At 30.9% G+C, this 16,936-nt stretch overlaps 2 protein-coding genes across 7 annotated transcripts in view; one reads left to right on the forward strand and one right to left on the reverse strand.

Moving 5' to 3' along the window:
* The first annotated feature begins 3,767 nt into the window (after nucleotides 1–3,767).
* Nucleotides 3,768–12,431, forward strand: LOC122716856 (syntaxin-17). 2 transcript variants are annotated; one of them, XR_006347107.1, is made up of 7 exons: nucleotides 3,768–4,068; nucleotides 4,132–4,327; nucleotides 4,400–4,608; nucleotides 4,679–4,895; nucleotides 4,966–5,184; nucleotides 11,565–11,790; nucleotides 12,295–12,431. XR_006347107.1 is itself a non-coding variant. In XM_043940306.1 (5 exons), the coding sequence occupies exons 1-5, from the start codon at nucleotides 3,937–3,939 to the stop codon at nucleotides 5,112–5,114; spliced, it is 903 nt and encodes a 300-aa protein (XP_043796241.1). In that variant the 5' UTR covers nucleotides 3,768–3,936; the 3' UTR covers nucleotides 5,115–5,315. The 2 variants fall into 2 exon arrangements, 1 of the variants encoding a protein (XP_043796241.1); XM_043940306.1 differs by lacking the exons at nucleotides 11,565–11,790; nucleotides 12,295–12,431 and having other exon boundaries at nucleotides 4,966–5,315.
* Nucleotides 5,780–16,936, reverse strand: part of LOC122716853 (puratrophin-1-like) — a 431,619-nt gene continuing 420,462 nt past the window's right edge. For 4 of the 5 annotated variants that reach the window (XM_043940302.1, XM_043940303.1, XM_043940305.1 and 1 more), the window contains 10 exons: nucleotides 12,859–13,300; nucleotides 12,276–12,528; nucleotides 11,844–11,919; nucleotides 11,593–11,766; nucleotides 10,900–11,271; nucleotides 10,579–10,722; nucleotides 10,259–10,472; nucleotides 10,076–10,192; nucleotides 9,748–9,951; nucleotides 8,166–9,658 (listed from right to left, as the gene is read on the reverse strand). In XM_043940302.1, coding sequence (XP_043796237.1) covers nucleotides 9,432–9,658; nucleotides 9,748–9,951; nucleotides 10,076–10,192; nucleotides 10,259–10,472; nucleotides 10,579–10,722; nucleotides 10,900–11,271; nucleotides 11,593–11,766; nucleotides 11,844–11,919; nucleotides 12,276–12,528; nucleotides 12,859–13,300 — 2,223 coding nt within the window. In that variant the 3' untranslated portion in view covers nucleotides 8,166–9,431. Of the gene's footprint in view, nucleotides 5,797–8,165; nucleotides 9,659–9,747; nucleotides 9,952–10,075; nucleotides 10,193–10,258; nucleotides 10,473–10,578; nucleotides 10,723–10,899; nucleotides 11,272–11,592; nucleotides 11,767–11,843; nucleotides 11,920–12,275; nucleotides 12,529–12,858; nucleotides 13,301–16,936 lie in introns of those variants that run through there. The other variant, XR_006347106.1, reaches the window with a different exon arrangement.

Raw genomic sequence — 16,936 nt, forward strand, 5'->3', positions numbered from 1 at the left:
TTGAACGGCTCGCTTTTCGATGGAAAATGAATCTCGCCTGATCCAAGCGCGACACGCGTTGACTTAACGTTATTACGTAGCAGCGATGTCATTTAATCGCGAGTGAGCTGCAAGTGGAAAGTGCTTTCTAAATGAAAGATCGTTCGATGAATTTTCGTCGATAAAATTGGAGAAATTGGAGGAGTTCGAGGAAAATTGAACGATCTCGATGTTAATGTGATTTAGAATATTTTTAGAAACGCGTGTCAAAAATAAAATTATTTTAAAATAGCTTAAAAAAGAAAGTGAAGTTAGAGAAAATGTTATAGTGAGATCTTTAAGTTGGATATAAAATTATCTTCCAAACTAACGAGTACCGAAAATAAATTTTGAACGAGAAAAAAACGAATGATCTTTAAAGAGATTTATTCGAGTTTATTTTTTTATTTCGGTAATGTTAAGTGATAAAAAAAAATTTGTTACAAAATAAAATTGGCAATAATTCATACATCATAGAAATAATTATTTGCGAATTATTCATTCTCAAAATAGAGATTTTGACAAATTTTTACGTAAAAATATATGAATTATTCGTTTTATTTCTTCTATACCAATGCATCGGCTTTGTTTAAAATTCAGAAACACTTTACATTTAAATAAAATCTAATAATTTCTTTATAAGAATTTCAAAACAAAATCGACTTTTACAATATCATCTCGAAAATTTAAATTCAAATGATTCTAAATAAAAAAAAAGCTAGCATTTTCTTAGAACGAAAGTTTGACAAATTTATTCTACACGACTTTTTGAAAACGTTTTTCTAATTTCAATATTTATCATTGTGTATTTCAACGAACGCTTTGTCGACTTTGGATCGTTAATTAGGAACTCGAATCTCTAAAGCGTTTAGATATAAATACGGAAGTGGTATTATTTCGTAACATAGACACGTACTCAGCATTCGAGTTTCTCCAGAAGAACAGAATAGTCTAGGAACAGTCGCAACTGTTCTTCATTCATTTGTTCGCATTTAATAAGTCCCATCTTTCTCAATCTAAATATTTTATCCAAAACAGAAATCGTAATTCGTATAATCTACAATTCATTGCTTTCGTATAAATTAATTAAAAAAATAAATTAATTAATAATATTACCTTACTTCCTCAATATTTATCAAAAATATATTTGTATATTAAAACATATTTATATTCGAATTTTCCTTTTGTTAATTTATTTTAATCAAATAATCCTTAATCTTTATATTGAAATTAGAATTATAATGTATTAACGTATAAATTATCTATTGAACAATTTATGATATTTCTTTGATAAAGTCTTTAATAAAAGAACACGGATTTAATAACGGAAGATGAATACTTTGAAAAAAATAAAATATTAAAAAGCTATCGATGATACATTGATCTATTTTGCGATACGTTCGTATCCTTTCCTCTCGTTGGGTCTACAGCTAGTTAGAGGTCTGTACCAGTCTGATTGCAGACAAGCACGTTGCATTCTAATGAGCAATACTTTCTTACACTGGCACACACACACATACAAAGCACAGATCTCCGTTGCTCACGTCTATTTTTCATTTCCTGTTTTATCTTGTTTCGCCTTTCGTTCTCGAGCTAATTGTTTTATTGGAAAAAATCGAGACGATTGCCTTCTTTGCAAGAAAGAACTGTCTGGGAATAATGGGAGTCAAGTCTACAGGATAAAGTGAGGAAGCAGAAACAGACGAAGAGAATATAGTAATTAAAAGAAAAGAGATGAATGGCGATTTTTATTTAACTTTATACTTATAGAATTGAATTACTTTCTTCTGACATATTTCTTTTTCATTTTATATTACTTTTTTATATTATTTTATCTGATGAAGACTATTAATAGTTTGATATGAATGTAAATTAAAATTAAACTAAAATTAAATTAATTCAAATTAATTTATAGATAAATTGGAATTTTTTTCTTGATTTTTTTTCTTCCGAATTTAATTTTTATTGAAAAGAATTTCAAATATTTTTAACAATAAGAAATATTTTTAAATATTTATTATTTTTTCTAAAATTTTTTAAGTTCTTTTAAAGTAGTTGTAATAATAAAAAGAATATAATCGATACAGTTTTCTGTTATAAAAAATTAAATAACTTAATTCAAATCTATAAACAAAAAACTACATATAGTAATCATTTATATATAAATATTAAAAATATCAATTGAATATAAATCTAAGAAAATAAATTTATCAAAATTTCAATTCTATCATACATTTTGGATTTATTTCATTATCTTTTTTTCATTAATCATTTAAATTCTCGATGAAGATTTATATTCATAATATTATCATATGAAAAAATAAAAAAAGTATAAAATTTTCTGTCGCAAATTATCATAAAAGAATATACGAAAACGTCAAACATCAAATTATTCATCCGAGAAGTGATAACAAAAAAAAAGGCAGAATATAGAGATAAGCTATAATAATTTGAATACCGTTTTCAAATAAGAGGTCACCAGAAACCGGGACAAAATGGTTTCCTCCACCCATATATATGACGTATGGTGGTTAATGGAAGCTCATAGGGTAGGCGGGAGTGGAAAAACGAGAGAAAAGATAAAGAGAGAAACAAGAAGGCGAGTAAAACGGAGATAGATGGTGGTATGGTAGAGGGACGAAAGACTCGATTACACGTCACTGGCAGCCCAGAGCCTATTTGGTCGCAATCGGTTTTTCATTACCGAAAGCTTCATCGGCTTTATACCGAATTGTACATTCGGTGAGCCCTCGTGAAACTCATCAAGATCGTACGTCCTTTTGGAACAGCGTTTTGCGACTTTCTGGCTGATAGTGAACGAGTAGCTATTGTTTAACTCTGATAGAACTTGAATTTGAGACGCATCGAAATTCTCAGTACAATTGGTAACTCGATGGCTATTCAAAAAAAAAAGTATAGATCTAATAGTACAGAAGATTATGGAATTTATATTTTTTTTTTTTCTTTTTTCTTTCGCGTGAAATTATAATATATCTTAATAAACAAAAATAAAAAATTATTTAATTAAAAAAGAAATAAATAATGTAAATAGATAAAATGTCTTTTTTTATATATATATATATATATTATTAATACATTGTGATACATTTTTGAAGTGTTAATTCTAGAGTCCAAAAAAAATACAAAAATTAATAATAAAAATATGCTATTTATTAAATTATAGCAATTTAAATTTGTATAAAATGAAGCAAGGGGAAGATAGAATGAAGAAATATAGTAAAAATAAAATAGTTTCAATCTATCTTTGTCTCATTTTGTCTAATCGTCAAACATAAATTGTTTATAACTTAAAACCTCAATAGACATTTTTACATGCAATTTTTGTTTGGTCTGTAGAATTGATTTTTTAAAGATGTTAGCATGAATATATTAATATATATTTACGCTGCTTGTTGTATAAATAAATAAACAAAATTGTAAAAAAAATAGAAATTTAAATCAATAAATCAGAAATTCATATATCTTAATTATTGATAAATTAACTTCATTTAAAAAAATATTCTTTGTATATAAAATATTATAAATGCTGCCATCTATACAAAATAATATGACTTATTTTGAGTTAACTATTTGAAAATTAGTACAGATGGCATTGATGCTAGTAAATGATTATAAGCATATTACACGCAGAAATAATCAGCTGATTGGTTATCTTTTTTGATTCATATACATAAAAATAAATTGATCGTACAATAAGCTATTATAATTTCTATAACATAAATGTTTGATATTTTATTAAAAAAAAAATTATTAACTCTAGTTTTTTTTATAACACAATTTTATAATACAAACGTTTTAAGTTAAACATTTTCAAAAAATTATGTTTTAAAAATTAAATGCAAAAACGTTAATGCAATTGGATAATAGACAAAACTTTGTGTAAGACGACATCGAAACATGTCGTCCTCACCAGAAAACATTGCTATAAAGCAGCCTATTAGGCGCTTAGAAATCCAAATTAATAATTTCAATGTGGCAATACCACATCATGTTGATTTGTTAAAACGACATAAAACTAACATTCAAAAAGTAAGTAGTAAGTGAAATCATTAGTTAAATGATAGATGTTTGCATAATGTTTTGTTCTAATAGTATCAAGCACAACATGATTGGGAAAAAATGCGTAGAGAACACATAAATGTAGCAAGAATTATAAAACAACTCAAAGAACTTTTATATCAAATGGATACTTTAAGAGCTCATGTTCTTGATTCTGATATTAATCAATTTGATAAACTAACTGCTAATGCACGTGCGAGTATTCTGAATGCAATAAAAGAATATATGGGTAAAATGAAATTATTATTTCGTATTACTTACATTACTTGAAGTTATTATATTTATTTATATTTGCTTGTAGAATTAGAATTAAATTTGCCCATGCCACCAGAATCATCCATAAATGAAAATCAAGCCAATAGTCATCCACTTGACAATACATATATCCAACTTCAAAAAGAACAACAGGACTTGCAACATCAGGAGGCATGTCTGCATGCTTGGAATACCTTGCAAGGAGATATACATCAGTTACATCAATTATTTGTTGATTTTAACAAAATTGTTGATGTAAATTATCTCATTTATTGATATTTATTATTTTTTGCTTGTATATATGATTTTCTATTTATATCATTAGAATCAAAAGGAACTAGTGAATTCAGCAGAAGATGATATAGTGGAAACAAATGTAAATGTCAAAGAAGGAGAAAAATTTCTTGAAAAAGCTGCTAAATATAAAGTTGCCATGTATCCATTAGCAGGAGCTGTAATAGGATCTTGTATTGGTGGACCAATTGGTTTATTAGCTGGATTAAAAGTTGGTGGACTAACTGCCATAGGTTGTGGTATTTTAGGTAAATTATTATTAGTGTATATTACTATAATATGAATTCATAATATTTACAATATTTTTTACAAATATAGGATTTACTGGAGCATCTATATTAAAAAAAAAAGAAATAGAAATGCAGAAATCAAAATCTCTTGTAGAACATGAATTGATTGAACAAAAACCTATACAAAGATCATCATCTCTTCCTGAAAATTTAAAGGAAACTAAGAAAGAATTATGACCCATGCCAAAATGTGATATCATTGAAAAGAATAAGAAAAAGAATGCCTGCAGTGTTGTTTAATCCCAAGGTACTGATATTAAGAATATATATAAATATGATGTTTATATACAAATTTTAACAATTAAAGGTTGTCATTTTCTAATTTTAAATAAGAAAATAATTTTATATAAACATAAGTCATGTAGAGATTTATTAAGAAATTATGGCAAAAATATGAAATGCAAAGAAAACAATTATATAATTAATTAATGAGATCAATAATACTTATCTTAAATTTCTTTATGACCTAAAATAAAACAAAGTGAAAATTTGAGAGAGTAATAATTTCTATTTTTGCTGCCAATATTATATTATAACGAATGATGGATATTTTTTGAGATAGAGAATTAATTATTTTTTATAAAAAGTAAACATCAATATTATTGATCTTATATTATATCATTATATCATATATATTATATTATATTATATATTTGTAATTATAAATCTATTATAATTTCTTTTGTATTTCATATTTTTATTATAATTAAATTTTTCTTTTTAAATTTTTTTTAATAAAACTTTAAATGACCTATGTATTTATAACATTTTTTTCTTATTTAAATCTATTAGATCTATTTAGAATATAGTGACAATGTTTAACCGTTAAATCTTAGACATCCTATATATATATATATATCTTAAACTTTTATGTTTGAAATATTAAGGAATGTTTTTTTTTATTATATATATATATTATATATAAATATAAATATATATATATGTATATACAATATTTACAATATATATATATATATTTATATAAAATATATTAAATATATTATATATATATATATTTATATATATAATATATATAATATATTTTTATATTATAAAAGAAAAATATTTAAAAATTATCAAGAATTATGGATAAATATTTCTATTAAAAGGTTTGTGATTTTTTAAAGATAATAGGTTACAAAACTTATTAAATTATACGTTTTTACTATGTGAAATAATATTATGAAATTTTCTGCTGGGATCAAATTTTATTATTAAAATATAAGAAGGTCCTTGTAAAAAATTTCTTTATATTATAAAAAATAAGTCTTTTTATACACTTCTATGACACATCTACAATTAAAAGCATGACATTTAGTATGATAAGCAAATATCTTAATATTGATATTATTTAAATGAATAAGGTTACATTATCGTAAATATTATATCAACTATGCACATGGCGATAATTAAAGTTTTTCAGAAATATGTACTTACAATAACATAAAAATACTCTGTAGTTTATGATCCGGCAAAATCGATGAAATATAGCACTCTTATTGCTATTAAACACGTCTTTCATATGCTTCTTACATATTTTGTGTTTATAAAATATGTTAAAAGTATCAAAGTTGTATACAAAAAACTGAAAGCCTATTGTTGTTTGTAAAGAATGTTTGCAAATAAAATATTTATATCACGAATATATAATGAATACCTTAACCGAGTTTAAGCGATAAAAATTTTACTTCAATACGGGAACATTTCGATTTACCGCGCATCGATTTATGATTTGAACTACTACCTGAATATCGATCAATATATTCGATATAATATGATGCGAATTTCACACATATGTACCAGTGATTAAACTTTATACGTAATTTTTGAAGTAAACACACTATGAAATAAGCAGTTATGCATACTTATATGTCATTTGAAAACAAGGTATGGAACAAAATAGATAAAAAATTAAAGATTTTATCTTCGCTACAAAAGGCACCCAATACAGTATATTTAGCAAGTAATAAAATACATCAGTGTTAGACACAGTACAATACTGAAATAATCATATTATTAATGTAAATATATAATATATACATTTCGTTATAATGATGCGAATAAATCTATAGATTAAAATAATCTATTTAAAAAAATATTAATAAATATCTACGAGCGTGTACACACAATTAAGTGACTATTTGTGTATCTTAAGGTACCGTGTTATTCCTTACTATCATTATTAAATTCGACATCCCTAATTTAAAAGCAACAACAAACAAAAACTATATAAAATAGAATATTTACTTTTGTTTCGTTTAGTCTCACTTTCACAAGAGCGGGATGCTCAGTCAGATGCACCGAGTTTGTATGGCATGCTTGCAATTTTCTATTCGATTTCGATCTATCGAACGATAGTGTCGATTCTCGAAAAATGTGATCACGATATATAATACAACTAAAATACGATTTGTAAATAAAAAAAAACGATAAAGGGATGCATCAGACTGTGCCAGGACATATTTATATATATATTTTTTTTTCGTTAACTAACTATATAATCTACAACTACATTTTCTAAATACCTTAAATTTTTCGATCAACCCCAAAATACGAACTAAACGGAATTTGGTCATTATCCATAAGATATCATTCAAATATCTTGGCAGACCTTGGCAATAACAATGGCTTGATCTCGACTGACTTGTTTAAGCAGTAACAATACAGAATTATATAACGGGATAATTACTGATTGCTACATGCGCTAACGTGATTTTGCTTTCTTCGGTCGCTAGCTCACTAAGCGCATGACTAATGATCGAAACCGATACAGGCGATTGTGTATTCATGATTGAATTTTTTAATTTAGAACAGGACGCAAAGCTTTTTATCGCATATGTAATTGAATTATGTACGAAAATTGCGATATATATTATGATGATATATTTCAATTTTATGCCAAAAATATCAGTCAACGAACCATAATCGAACCTGCACAGTTAAAACTATAAGTTTCTCGAACAAAAAGAAACTAACGTGAAAAACGTTATTTTGTGTGGACGCAACTTAATAGTTTAAGCTAAACTTTTTAAAACGACCACACAACAATTATGAAAGAAATATTATTTAAATGTAGCTTGCTTCTCTTTTTTCTAAATAAAGAAAAAGAAAAAGAGATAAAAAGAAAGAGAAAAAGAAAGAAAAAGACAGAGGATAGAATTTGGCTTTCGTGTACAGGCCAGAGTTAGGTTTACATCTACAGGTGATAAAAGGTTTTACAAATGACTGACATAAAAAGAATATAATATTATATATATTTAATATATAATCTGGAAATAATATATATTTAGACTATCGGTTATATTACTTGTGGCTATATCGTATAAACCTTTAATATTACATTATATTACAAAGTGGTATGTATGTGTGCGCATTGTTTTGACATTCCTGAAAGGATGTGTTCTGTCGGACGCGCATTTTGTTGAAAACGCATTCGACAAGAAGACGAACAATGATTTTGATATTAATGGAATTCCTGAAGAGAATGATAATATGAAATAAAAATCGATCTTCAGGTTTTATATATATAAAAAAAAAAAAAAATCTTTGTATACTCGACTATGACGTAATTTAACGATTACGTCTTTAATTCATAATAGTAAGCGCGAACACAATGTGGACATGGAATATCAATATTTATTCACTAAACATATAAATAAAGTATAAAAGTACCATACATAAATTGGTCGGTAATTCGAGATAATATTCTCAATCACTGATTAATCAGGAATGCCAATGTTTATGAGAATAATGGCAACCAGTGCATACTGTTTGCGATACTGCAGCACATTGTGAAACATGCAGCTATACACATATAGATTCTGTCGGAACACATTTTTATTTATGATCTTTCTCTTGAGCACGTTGGTGGATTTGAGGAGATAGTATAAGAAAATACACGTCGCCGTTACTTCTGAAAAATCAATGGTTTATAAAATTCAGACGTGATAACTATATATCCGATCGCTTATAGATCAATGAAATTCGAAGCGTATCAAAAGATAAATTCACTTGAAAGTTGAGCTTTCTGTCTGGGACACAAAGGTATATTGTGAATGTGTGTGAATATGTATGTATGAGCATATATATATATACGCATGAGTGTTCCTCTTTACAAACTTTGTAACACGGAGAATCCGTTTTAAATCTTTTGCAAGAGGCGCTTGTTACGGAACTCACGTGATAAGCGTAATACAGTAATCTAATTGGACTGTGTGTTTACACCATTTTACACATCACTCATAGCTCATAGTCATTCATCGAACTATGATTGCCCAAGAAAAATACGCGCTCTAATACTCTCTATTCAGTTATACGAATACGTAGACGTTGCCACTTTCCATTGGAAAACTGTATGCAATTCGGGTGAATCACACTGCATTCACTATAAAACAACTTGCAAGTGAATCGACAACATGTATATATATATATATATATATATATATATATACTCTTCTATATCAAAGTCACGCCATCTTTTTCAGAGGGTGACACTTATAAATTAATAGACATGTCTTGATCATATGGAGTAAGATTCGTGTCGGACGAAGAAGCCGAGGTAACTGTTGCTGTCGCGGTTGCGCTGGTCGGTGATTGAAGAGGTGTCGATGTCGTTGGCAAATGGTAGGTGGGACTTTCTAGAGTAGAGTTCCAATGACTTCTTTCAGTTCCATCGCCACCATCATCCGAGACGATCGAAATATCAGCTATTATGCCACTCTCTGTAATTACATCAATATATTTGTAAAGATATAAATACTTATAATCGTCTGACTTAAAAAAAAAAAAAAAGAAGAATTATGATACATACCAACACTACATTGGCTATTGAGGGTAGTACTGCGATGATGAGGTCGAGGACTTGTATCCAAACCAAGATTCAGTGTCGTTGGAGGGCCGCTACTTCCGCCGCTACTCGACGATGAACTCACGGAAATAACACTGTGCGGCCTTCTGCTACAGCGTCCCGAATCCTCTGACATTGATACTGCTATCGAGTTTCTAAATCTAGGTGCTATTTAATAACAAAGAATTAAATTAATCGTTTTGCAAGCTCATCAATTGACTTAAACTCATATAAAATCATTTAATATAAAGCTTATTTTGTTTAAAATACTTGTAATGGATTGCAAACTTACTTTTCGAGAGTTGAGCTACACTAATAGAACGATCATTAATTTGATCCGCGCTAGGCCTAATGTCCAAACAAGGTTTATTTCCGATGCCCATGCTCGACATTTCCGCCAGGCGCACTTCTGTCATCATAAAACGTGTGTTCTCATTAAATTGAGCCGCGCAAGAAACTATGTTTCAAAATATACCTCTGTTTCGCAGCGCCTGCTTCCATAAAAGGTTGCTCAGTTCCTCCGTCCAGGCTTTCTTAATCTCTTCGCTTGCACACTGCAATGTGTAAGTATCGCCTGGTTTCCTCTTGCGGAACCAAATCTCGAACTTCGTAGGTGAGTCCGCGATCACGGCTGTTAACCCGATGTCCGTTGTTTTGATACTATGCTTATAGATGTAGATATCGAGGTTCTGAAACGATCGATCAATTAGCATGCATGCAGTGTATATCTAAAATAAATATACGCAACTACTATAAATTAATATTATTTAATAATTACTATAAAGACTGCCTCACCTTTCTGTCGGGGAATCTTCTCGCTTTGCTGAATAGAATAAGGTCTTCGAACAGGAAAACTTGTCGTAGGCACTTTTTGCCTTTACCCTGCCATACTAAGAACTCGTTTTGACGAAGCAGTCTTCCTTGTTCCTTCACGTTCACCTACAAATTACGTAAACATTACCGTCTATAATGTCGCGAGCCTCCGACAAAGAACGCATTACATACACTCTCCATTGCCATTGTTGAAACGATTGTCTCTTCTACTACATCATTATTAGTTAGTTACATTACCGTGTGACTACGTATTATATTTTATTATAAAATGCATGGACGTACATCGCAATCTCGCAGTGAATCCATCGCCAACAGGTCGTTTCCGTGACGTAACTGGAATCGTACCATCTGTTCGGCTGCCCTCAATTCTGCTTCTCCCTCGACTATTGGCTTCATACCGTCGTCCTTTTCGTCCTTGTCGTCTTTGCCGGACATTTGTTCCGAGAGATCAGTGCCCGCTTTGACCAGCTGTTGCAATAGCAGTGCGTACTTTCCCATTCGTTGAACTGGCTTCAATAGATAACTAGCGAGGTCCATCTTGTCACCAAGCTCGAGCTGCTTTTGCTTAAAGAACGCAGTGCCGTACTCGGCCATCAGGGAATCTGAATTTGGTTTGTTCTTGTTGTATAGCGCATAAAGATAGAATTTCTTCTCCTGTAACATAAATAAGTATCAAATGTAATGATTAATGCTGTTAAAAATTTTTAACACTAAACATTGAGTATTTTCTATACTAAGATTACTAAGAGAGTTATTATTAGAGATTACAATCATTCACTTGACACATTATGAAACTTATTGATATGTTTATTTTGATTCTTTCTTTTTCGTTTATTATGTTTGGAAAAATATGAAAAGAATTCAGAATTATAACTCAAAATTTTTTAATTTCACTATTCTATAAATTTATCTATTATTTATTGATATTTCTAAAATTAATTGTACAGGTAAAGAAGAAAGAAAAAAGATACTCACGTGTCTAAGGAAACATTGTCCCACATTCATTGGCGACTGCTCGCATTGTTCCAATTCCCGTAAGAAATGCTGACCATGGAACTCGTATATCTTCTCGACATTGCCGAAGATCACGTTGCGCTGTCCCCTGAGCGCCTGAGGAATGTCCTCTCTCACCAGCTCCGGAATATAATTCTTCGGTGACAAAAACAAGTTACGGTAAGATTAAATGCAACTCGAACGTGTTAGAATATACGAGGTGAAACAGTTACCTCTATTATGTATTCGAGGGACTTCACGTAGTCTCGTTCGGTCTGTATCATTTCTCTCATTATGAGCAGTATTGTTCTGCAAGGTGAAATTCCTCGTTAACCACAGTGCCGTGCACGTAACAATTCCGCATAATCGCACGATAGAATTATGGTATAGATAAGCATTGTTAGCATGGCTAAACTGGGGAGGAACACGGAAGAAGAATCGTACGAAAACGTAACGCGAGATCTCTCACGTACAAACGGGGCGAATATACTTGTACGTATTCTTGGTGAAAATTTTTAAACAGGAATGTTAATCAGACTGGCAACAATAACTATGCTCATCCATTAATTGTACATTATACATGCACGTATAAACTTGTTACGACAGTAAACAGTAAACTGGAGTGGAAAAAAAATACTAGTTTAAAACAACGTAATTATACATACTTTTTCGCCTTCATTCCAGGAGCGATGCTGGCAGCTCTGTGAAGGTGTGAGTTCACCGGTGGCTTCACCAACCGTCTAGGAGCAGGACTTCGGGGTGGCGTTCGTGGTGGAGAGCAATCGAGCAGCTGTTCGGCGCTCTCTCGAAGCTCTGCAATGTTGTCCAGTACAGGACGACCGCCGCTTCCTGTCGATCCTACGCTCTCCATGGGACAAGCGTACGATGCATTACTGTCGCTGTCATCCCATGAAGTTCCTGGAATAATTGTTGCGCGTTACAGAGAATATAACTGAATGATAACTGAATACGAATCTTGAAAATATTTTTCAATTTCGAACAAACCTTTTTTTTTTGGTCTTTGTCTTGAAATAATTTTTCATTATCTTATTTTGAATGTTAATAAACGAAACGAGGTTACATAAATTATACATGAGCATATACATATTAATAAATGTTTATCAGTTTTACATAATTATAATAGATCATTTCAGTATTATAAAAGTATTCTTCTATTCATTTTTAATATATAGAATATAATGGCAGTAATAAAAATGAAAGATGGTAAAAACAAGGAGATTTACGTACTCTTGGTCAAACTGTCTTCCCAAGAGGTGGCAGACTCCGAGGAGGATCTTCTTCTGGCGGGGCTGCCAGGTGCTGAGGTGGTCCTCGCCATCTCGAGCGCTTCCGCACACTTGTTCCTGGCGATGCGGCATTGTTCCAGAAGGATTTCGTTACCGAGCTTCTCGGCGAGTGCCATCATTTCTGTGAAATGCTCGGGCGGCAAGGGTGGTCTGGCCATCAGGAACTGCTGGGCCCCTCGTTCGCCGGCAAGGCGTGCCTCCTGGGCCCACTCGTACGCCCGATCTTGAAGCAGGCAACATCTCGACGTGTCTTCGAGGTACTCGCGCCTGTCCTCTAACCGGGAACCGAATCCTCGAAGGTGATGCTTCAAGGATCTTGCGAGTTCGCGAAGTCCGCTCGCACTCGCCGCCTCGGCAAGGTCGCTTCCTTTGTCAAGATGTCTCTGGAACGAACAATTATCCTTCGATTATTTTTCATTACCATTATAATTGAATTATATCGATGATTTTTATTTTCGGAAAAATTATTACTAAATGTTCAAAAATATATAAAATATTCGAAAGAAAATATATATATTTAAAAGGTGAAACAGATACTTATTTCGAAATTTCTGTAATTGTATTTACACAAATTTCAATATATATAAATATACCAAATGATTATTTTCGATCTAATTGATCGGTGTAAACTACTATTTAATAATTCTCAATTATCAGTGATATTTAATCTTAATTTTACAACATTTTTAATACTACAAAACTACCTAAAAAGATTTATATTTTATTTAATATATAATATAATAAATAACTATACTTTTGACTAAATGTAAACCAGTTCAATTTTTAAATAATTGCAAGAACAAAAAGATTAAAATTAATCAAGTTAATCGATTAATACTAGTTTTAAATACTTTAATGTTTATTCTCCTTTTTGCTCATTTCATAATAACTGAAGATATCGAGATTGTGCTATAATAAAAGATACACACTGTATCACCATACAGTCTCGGAAGATTGATTACTACAGAACAAACAGACACGCCAGACGAGCATGAGATCCACGTTATTCATGGATTTATTGTTTCTTCTCGGATGCGGTTCCCCCAGAACAATGTTTGTTCAGATTTGCCATGAATACAATATTGTGTGTAAACACACGAAAGTATTTCATCGGTCTGGGCGTAACAAAAGAGAACAATAAAGACCCCGCTCCTTCGGTGGAAACGATATCCTGTTCTGGGCGAATCGAACTGGAAACTCCCGCGGTGCACTAGGGAACCGTGTCTAATGGCGAGACCATAAATCGACATATGGGGAAAGGAACGCGGTGATGAGCGAGGGAGGAGTTCGTCCTCCTCCCTACAGGACGACATTGTCTATTTGTGCATGGAGACTGTTTACACAAAATCTACGGGGTGTTATCTATGAGCCTACCATTGGTTTGTATACCATTGTAAGAGTGATACACATTTTGACTTGAAATTTATCAATCGCAAAAGTACACTCAATGAGTTTAATACAATAAGTTATAACAATAATTTTGTATATGAAACATTATGAATATAAAGCATAATTTTTTTAGTAGGGGAATATCACTTTGAAGAGATAAAATCAATCTTTAAAATTTATCTAATTTCAAAATTGAATGCTCTATTATCATATTAAAAAATATTCTTAGATAGAATTAAATTCATAAGATTAAAAAAAAAATTATATTTGAAAACTGATAATAAATTTTAATTGAAAAAATTTCTATGCATATAATTTATTCTACGTTCTACATATAAACATTTATTAAAATCAAAATTTTTTAGGAAAGTGAATTTCATTGTAAAATAATATATGAAGAGTTTGATTAATTTTTTGTATTACACTAATATAATATAATACAATAGTTATTATTTGAAAAATGATATAAAATTCAAAGATTCTCTTATTTTAAAAATCTAATATATAATCCAGACAAAACATTTGTCACAATATCAATTTTTAATTTCGATATCAAAAAAAAAAAAAACTCAATTTTTTCACAATAAAATAAAACTTTTGATTCGAGCGATGGGTTTTCAATATATTTTGTTGTGACATTATCCTTTTTTCCCAGATAATACGTAGCAACGATCGTGAAAGCATGAAATCCCATTGGACATGGATCAGTAACAAGATCCTGGAACAAGGACGATCTCGATGGAGTAGCCGTGACGAAAGCGCATCACGTACATTAGAGCGTGTGATCCGTCCATAAATTAGATACATGCAACTGCCTATGGTACAAATTTACGCCTTCGACCATGTCGATCTAATAATACGTGCTCCTTTAAATCCATTGAACCGTAACTTTCCTGATGTATCGAATGGATGCTCATCCACGAGACCAGCTATTTGGATCAGCCGACGAAACACAATCACGAGTCTTGATCAGGGCGATTTCCGGGGAAAAAAAAGGTTTCAAAGGTTTGAAGGGATAGCAGAAGGTATTTAGAAAATTGAATTCGAGAAATCGTTCCATTCCCAGAAATACGCTTGATCAAAGTTTCTACGTTTCGTGCTTCACGGTCGACTGAGAGCGTCATTGCCGCAGGATCTCGAAGCTCGAAGGGTAGGAAAATACCTCGCCTTTCTGTGTTTGCCCTTACTACTCGGACACGTGGCTCCCTTAGGGCCTCGAGCCATCGCAAATGCTTCTCTTTGCTTTTGGAACGAAGAATTGCGACACGTGCAGCGGTGCACGTTAACGATGTGTGTCGAGGATATCGTTGAAGTTTGATCCTAACGAGCATTGCTAACTAACGCCATCATGGAATTAATCGTTTCAACGGTATCGATATCGCTGAAATTTTAGTATCAAGTATATAATAGAACTGGAAAAAATGTGTAAATCGTTACGTGTCGGTAAAAGTAAGATCGCGTGTCAGACTGGTCGGTAAGACTTCTTGTAAAATTTGAAAAAATTACGAGTGGATTGCGGTTATTATGTTTGCCAAGTAATCGAAATTATAAGTCAATTATGTAACACGTTAATGGATATTATTTTACCAATTCATTTTGATGTAAATAGTTAAAAATTTGATGATGTTACAATATTGCATTATTGAAAATTAAATAAAATTGAATTTTCCTAGAGTTATTCTTGGCATTTAGACCATTATTTTTTACGTATATTTTTGATGATATTACAATATTGCATTATTGAAAATTAAATTTGAATTTTCCTAGAATTATTCTTGGCATTTTGATCATTATTTTTTACGTACATTTTTTGAAGAATTTTGTTGAAAGCGATAAATATTATTAAACAAAATTGTTAATTTCATACTTTTCGATAATATAATGTTATAAATTATTATAGAAAATTCTTATTATAAAGTACAATGTCGTAATCAGCACGTCAATCTTTTACACGGTAATTTCATGTTTACGTATTCAGATCCAATTTATTCACACATTCAAATATGTTTTTCCGCTTTTCCCCTTTACTTCGTGTAAAAATTTTTCTACAATTAAATTAATTTAAAAATACTTAAAAATAATTAAATTAATTTAAAAATTAATTTTCTATAATTAAATTAATTTAAAAATAATTAAAATAATTATCTCCCCACGACGAAAATGTAATATTTTATTAAACCGATCAATTTAAAAAACATACTTAACGCCAATATCTCGATCGAGACACTAGTAATGAAAATGAATGGCGCCAATACCATTGCACGTAACTAGAATGCTTGACGAAGTTTCAATCAGGATATTGAACTTTTTGTATAGCATGTCGCTCGAATGGCTGGCACGATGCGTGAAATATCGCCAAGGGAAACTGACGAGGCGTCTCTTCATCGCGTTTAATCAACGAGATCATTCCTATGCGGGGCGCGTTCCCTCGTGATCCACAGTCCACGATCCTCTCGAACGGAAATCTCGAAATTCGGGTGGATCGGTCGACTCGAATTCGAGTGGAAATTCGCCCGCATCCTTATGAAATCGAATGGCCCGCATTCGATAGTACGAAAGCGTACGAGAGAAAAAAAGGCGATCGAGGTAGCTATCGCGTCCCCGTTAGAGAAATTCGCGTTACTTTGACG

Source organism: Apis laboriosa, unplaced genomic scaffold (genome assembly GCF_014066325.1).
Source record: "Apis laboriosa isolate Shangri-la unplaced genomic scaffold, ASM1406632v1 scaffold49_cov149, whole genome shotgun sequence".
In the NCBI taxonomy this organism is placed as follows: Eukaryota; Metazoa; Arthropoda; class Insecta; order Hymenoptera; family Apidae; genus Apis; species Apis laboriosa.

What these genes read in the sequence shown, in the direction of transcription:
- LOC122716856 (XM_043940306.1), top strand. Translation starts at nt 3,937, where the DNA reads ATGTCGTCCTCACCAGAAAACATTGCTATAAAGCAGCCTATTAGGCGC. An exon ending in ATAAAACTAACATTCAAAAA is followed by an intron (nt 4,069 to 4,131) that starts GTAAGTAGTAAG and finishes TTGTTCTAATAG; the next exon opens with TATCAAGCACAACATGATTG. An exon ending in ATTTTAACAAAATTGTTGAT is followed by an intron (nt 4,609 to 4,678) that starts GTAAATTATCTC and finishes TTATATCATTAG; the next exon opens with AATCAAAAGGAACTAGTGAA.